The 4,049-nt window shown below is 39.5% G+C and overlaps 1 protein-coding gene across 2 annotated transcripts; it reads right to left on the bottom strand.

Annotated features, from left to right (window-relative positions):
• Nucleotides 1–772: 772 nt before the first annotated feature.
• Nucleotides 773–2,786, bottom strand: trhrb (thyrotropin-releasing hormone receptor b). Of its 2 annotated transcripts, none has more exons than XM_027019568.2 (2): nucleotides 1,761–2,786; nucleotides 773–1,364 (listed from the first exon to the last, which is right to left on the bottom strand). In XM_027019568.2, exons 1-2 carry the CDS (start codon nucleotides 2,523–2,525, stop codon nucleotides 993–995), a joined length of 1,137 nt encoding a protein of 378 aa, XP_026875369.2. In that variant the 5' UTR covers nucleotides 2,526–2,786; the 3' UTR covers nucleotides 773–992. The 2 variants fall into 2 exon arrangements, with proteins under 2 accessions (XP_026875369.2, XP_026875370.1); XM_027019569.2 differs by having other exon boundaries at nucleotides 2,463–2,786.
• Between the last annotated feature and the right edge of the window lie 1,263 nt (nucleotides 2,787–4,049).

The following is a 4,049-nucleotide window of genomic DNA, read 5'->3' as shown; positions in this document are numbered from 1 at the left end:
TTAAGATGAACATGGTTTGATTATGAATATATTCCATGGTTTTGGCCAATGTTTCTGATTCTTCTTAGTCCTCTCAGTGACATATTGTTTTTTAGAAACTCGGTTCTGCTTATTTACATCTGATTGTTCTCAGGTAGACATTTATGAATATTTGACATCAGAGAGCACTCTGTTTTATATTGCCTGAACAGCAACTTTTCACAGACTCATATGATTTGGATGCCTTACATTCTAAGCTAAAGTGTCTGTTGCTAACCAGACAGTTTATATTTAGATGTAGCTGGGTAAACTAGCTATTAACTGCTAGTAAGCACAGCACCAGCAGTTCTCTTCTGTTCCTCTGTAGGGAGAAGGCAGGTTCATTAATCAACATCTGAGTTTCCAAAGACATTCTTTAGGCATCAATACTCATCTTACTTTTCCTCTAGGAAACCAACCTTTTAATTTCAAACCTATATAGACAGGGCCTTGTACCACTTAGGAAAGGTCCAGAATAAGAGGTTGTGTAAGATGGACTGTGTAAAGAATCTCGAGTGTTAGGTGTAAGCCTTTTCTTACTTCCCTAACACTTACCAAAGGGACCAAGGGAATTTGTATGTAACACTTCTCAATGGACTTTACTTCTGAGTGTAGCTAAACACACACACACACACACACACACATACACACACACACACATATATACATATATATATATATATATATATATATATATATATATATATATATATATATGTATGTATATGTGTGTGTGTGTGTATGTATATGTATGTGTATATATATGTATGTATGTATGTATGAGTGCCAGAGAGATCGAATCGATGTATAGAACTGACAAGTAAATGTCAATATTTAAGTTATACAGCTATATGCTAACTGTAATTGGGATCTCTTAAATACATTCTTTAAGTATATGACTATCGTAGATAAGCCATTTATTATATGACCTGGTTGATGGCCATTTCAGGACAGCTCTCCTGGGCGAGAGCCTGCTAGTTGGCTGCCAGATCATTGTGGTCTTCTGTCAGTTCATCTATCTCCGTCGAAAAGTGTTCTGTGCTCTCGATCATAGACGTTTCCTTAGCAACACTGTAGGTTAGGGCCACACTGTACGCCGCCTGTTTCGCCTGAGCGCGGGTTCCACAGCTGCAGAGTTTCCTGAAGGCAGCACGGAACTTTTGCGACATGGCGTTGTAGATAACGGGGTTGACGGCGCTGTTGAGGTAGACACAGGTGCGACAGAAAAGCAGGAACCATGCGTCCAGGTAGGCCTCCTGAAGGAAAGAGTTGACCACCACAAGAGTGCGATAGGGCATCCAGAGTACAGCAAAAAGAATAACCACCACGGCCAGCATCTTAGTTACCTGTCATGGGGGAAGCAATATTTAGCTACACTTAAAAAAGTAAAGGTGATTGAGCATTCTTCCGTCCCGAGTCCCCTGTCATGCATTTGTTAAGTGTTACGGAAATGAGAAAAGATGTTAATAGCATTTTTATACCAAAAGAATGAAATCTAAGTGTTAAAGAGCATTATGAAGTGAAAATACGCAGCAAGTCTGCTTGCGTGAGCCGCAGGCCTATATTGAAAATGATTATCCATATTGTGATCGCTGTTGTTACTGGGTTAGTTGTTCCTGGTGTTTCCTATGACAAATAACGTAAATTGTGTTCCTAAAGTCTTTGTTAAAAATTATTGCAACATAAGAACTGCTGCGACTACTGCCGTCACTGGATTTACTAAGTATGTATTAGAGGCTCACCTGTCTTCGGGAGGTTGCAGTCGCACTTGAGCTCTGACTTGAATTGTTTATATATGTTTTATTACTCGTTGAAAAGTCTTTGTGTCCGTTCTTAACCTTTTCTTTGGGTATCGGATTCAGGAAAAGAATTCTTCCAATGAGTCCATATAAAATAGTCGCAAGCGTGAGAGGTAGAACGAAGAACACACCGAAATCAAAAAAGTAGATCGGCAAATACAGCTTTCTGGAGACTTTGTATGCACATGTTATAATGGTTACGTCCTCGTACATAAGCTCTTCAATGTCAGTCAGGTAAAACCACATCACACAATACATCGACGTGAAAAGCCAAACTCCAAATATGATCTTCTTTGCCCGAGAGTAGGTACACAAAAACTGTGCTTTGATTGGGTGGCATATTGCGATGTACCTCTCAACAGTAAAGGCTGTTATAGAGCACGAGGATGCGTTGATTCCTAAATACTGAAAGTAAGTTATGCACAGGCAACCGGAATGACCGAAAACCCAGGATCCGTAAACGCTATCCGCTACACTCGGCAAGCCGGCGGCTATCAACACCATAAGATCTGCAACAGCCAAACTGACCAAGTAACAGTTGGTAGGGGTCCGCATGTGTTTTGTCGTGAGGACCACCAATATGACCATCACATTCCCCACAATGCCCAAAGCGCAAATCACGAACACTATAAAAGCGCTGATTACCTTGTATTCTATACTGCGGTCGGTCCACCCCAACGTGTTGTTGGCAGAAGTTAAGTTCTCCATTCTCGCGATCTTGTAAAAAAGGAGAAAATATCTTAATACATACTCGGCTGACCGATTAAGTATTTGCCGCTGGTGTTTTAATATCAGGTACGGCAACTTGAATTAACATAAAAGTAATTTAATCGGAGTGATTTTGATGTAGGTATACATATATAATCCAAAAGAAGCAATGCTTGCTAAAGAAAAAAAGATTTAGAGGCCATTCATCCTTTCTATTCAATAAAAAAGTGTTCAGGTGCGTTCTCTGCACTGCTAGTGTTGTCTGCGGTACGTGCCACTGTCATATAAAATGGGTCTGTGAAGGGCAGCGCCTGTAGCGCTTGATTTCGTTTCGCTACAGGCTGCATAATTCATTGCGCAACAGGGGCGTTCTTGGGAAGTCTGCAGGGCAATTCAGATTATCGGGAATGCTCTTATTTTAGTCGTTCCGAGGACTGCTTTTCTGGGGCGTTCATTTTATGATTGTCTACTTCCGGCATTTTAAGGAGCATTCTTTTCTTTCTTTCGCATCATAAACCTTTAACTTTTGACTTCAGTCTTTGTACTGCCTGAAAGAATTATGCAGGATCGATCAAACCAATCAATTGGATGTACATATGATTGATACACTAGCCACTCGGGCTGTATTGAACGTCCTTCTTGCTCCATTAGGCTAAACTAGCTCTGCTCATTTATGCCATGAAATGGTCATTGTTTTTCTTCGGATCATCTAAGATGCAGCTAAATGTGTGGCGACTAAGACTAAGCACTCAACACCCACTTTATAAAAACACATAGTTTGCACTTACTTATAGGTATGCAGTTACAGCGCAGCAGTTGCCATATGCCTTTCATCTCGGGTCATTTTCTGACCACAGGGTCACTGCTGATATTACTTCAGTGGTGAACCATTCTTAACACACCAGTGACACAGGGATTTTTTTTTTTTCAAACGGGTCAGTGTCACACTCACGCAGAAGCAGTCCCATGGTCAGAAGCTAAATGCTGATGAATGGTATAGCCTGTACTGTGCATAGCAACTTGTGGGCTATTACTTTGTATCTACACATAAAAGGTGTTTCTTATAAAGAAATGTTTCTAATAAAGTATATTTACCACGTTTTGTAGGTCAATATTGCAATGTTTTGAGATTAAAGGGTTGTTTGGCTTTCAGTTAAATTAAAAAAAATGAAAGAAAATGCAGGGCTTTTGAATGGCTGTTAGGTGACAAACATAACTCTAGTTATTTATTTCTAGTTATTATTATATTATATTATATTATATTATATTATATTATATTATATTATATATGGTTTTGTGGTCTTTTAGGTGTAACAAAGTGACTACCAAAGGCTTTATTTACATCTTGTATTAACTTGTGATCTGTTGTCACTGCCAGCCCTCTAAGGTTGTCATTAGGGCTCATTTCGTTGGATTTCGTTTCACTTGATTTCCTGTGCACTGTGTACATATGTATGTAAGTGGGCTGGCCATCGCTAAGCCAAAGTAAACTAAACTAATACCATGGTAGGTGTAAGGGTTTTC

This window comes from Electrophorus electricus, chromosome 4 (genome assembly GCF_013358815.1).
Source record: "Electrophorus electricus isolate fEleEle1 chromosome 4, fEleEle1.pri, whole genome shotgun sequence".
Lineage (NCBI taxonomy): Eukaryota > Metazoa > Chordata > Actinopteri > Gymnotiformes > Gymnotidae > Electrophorus > Electrophorus electricus.
Note: the sequence above shows the minus strand (reverse complement) of the source record. Positions and strands in the feature narration are given on the sequence as shown.

What these genes read in the sequence shown, in the direction of transcription:
- trhrb (XM_027019568.2), bottom strand. Translation starts at nt 2,525, where the DNA reads ATGGAGAACTTAACTTCTGCCAACAACACGTTGGGGTGGACCGACCGC. An exon ending in CTGCAACCTCCCGAAGACAG is followed by an intron (nt 1,365 to 1,760) that starts GTGAGCCTCTAA and finishes CCCCCATGACAG; the next exon opens with GTAACTAAGATGCTGGCCGT.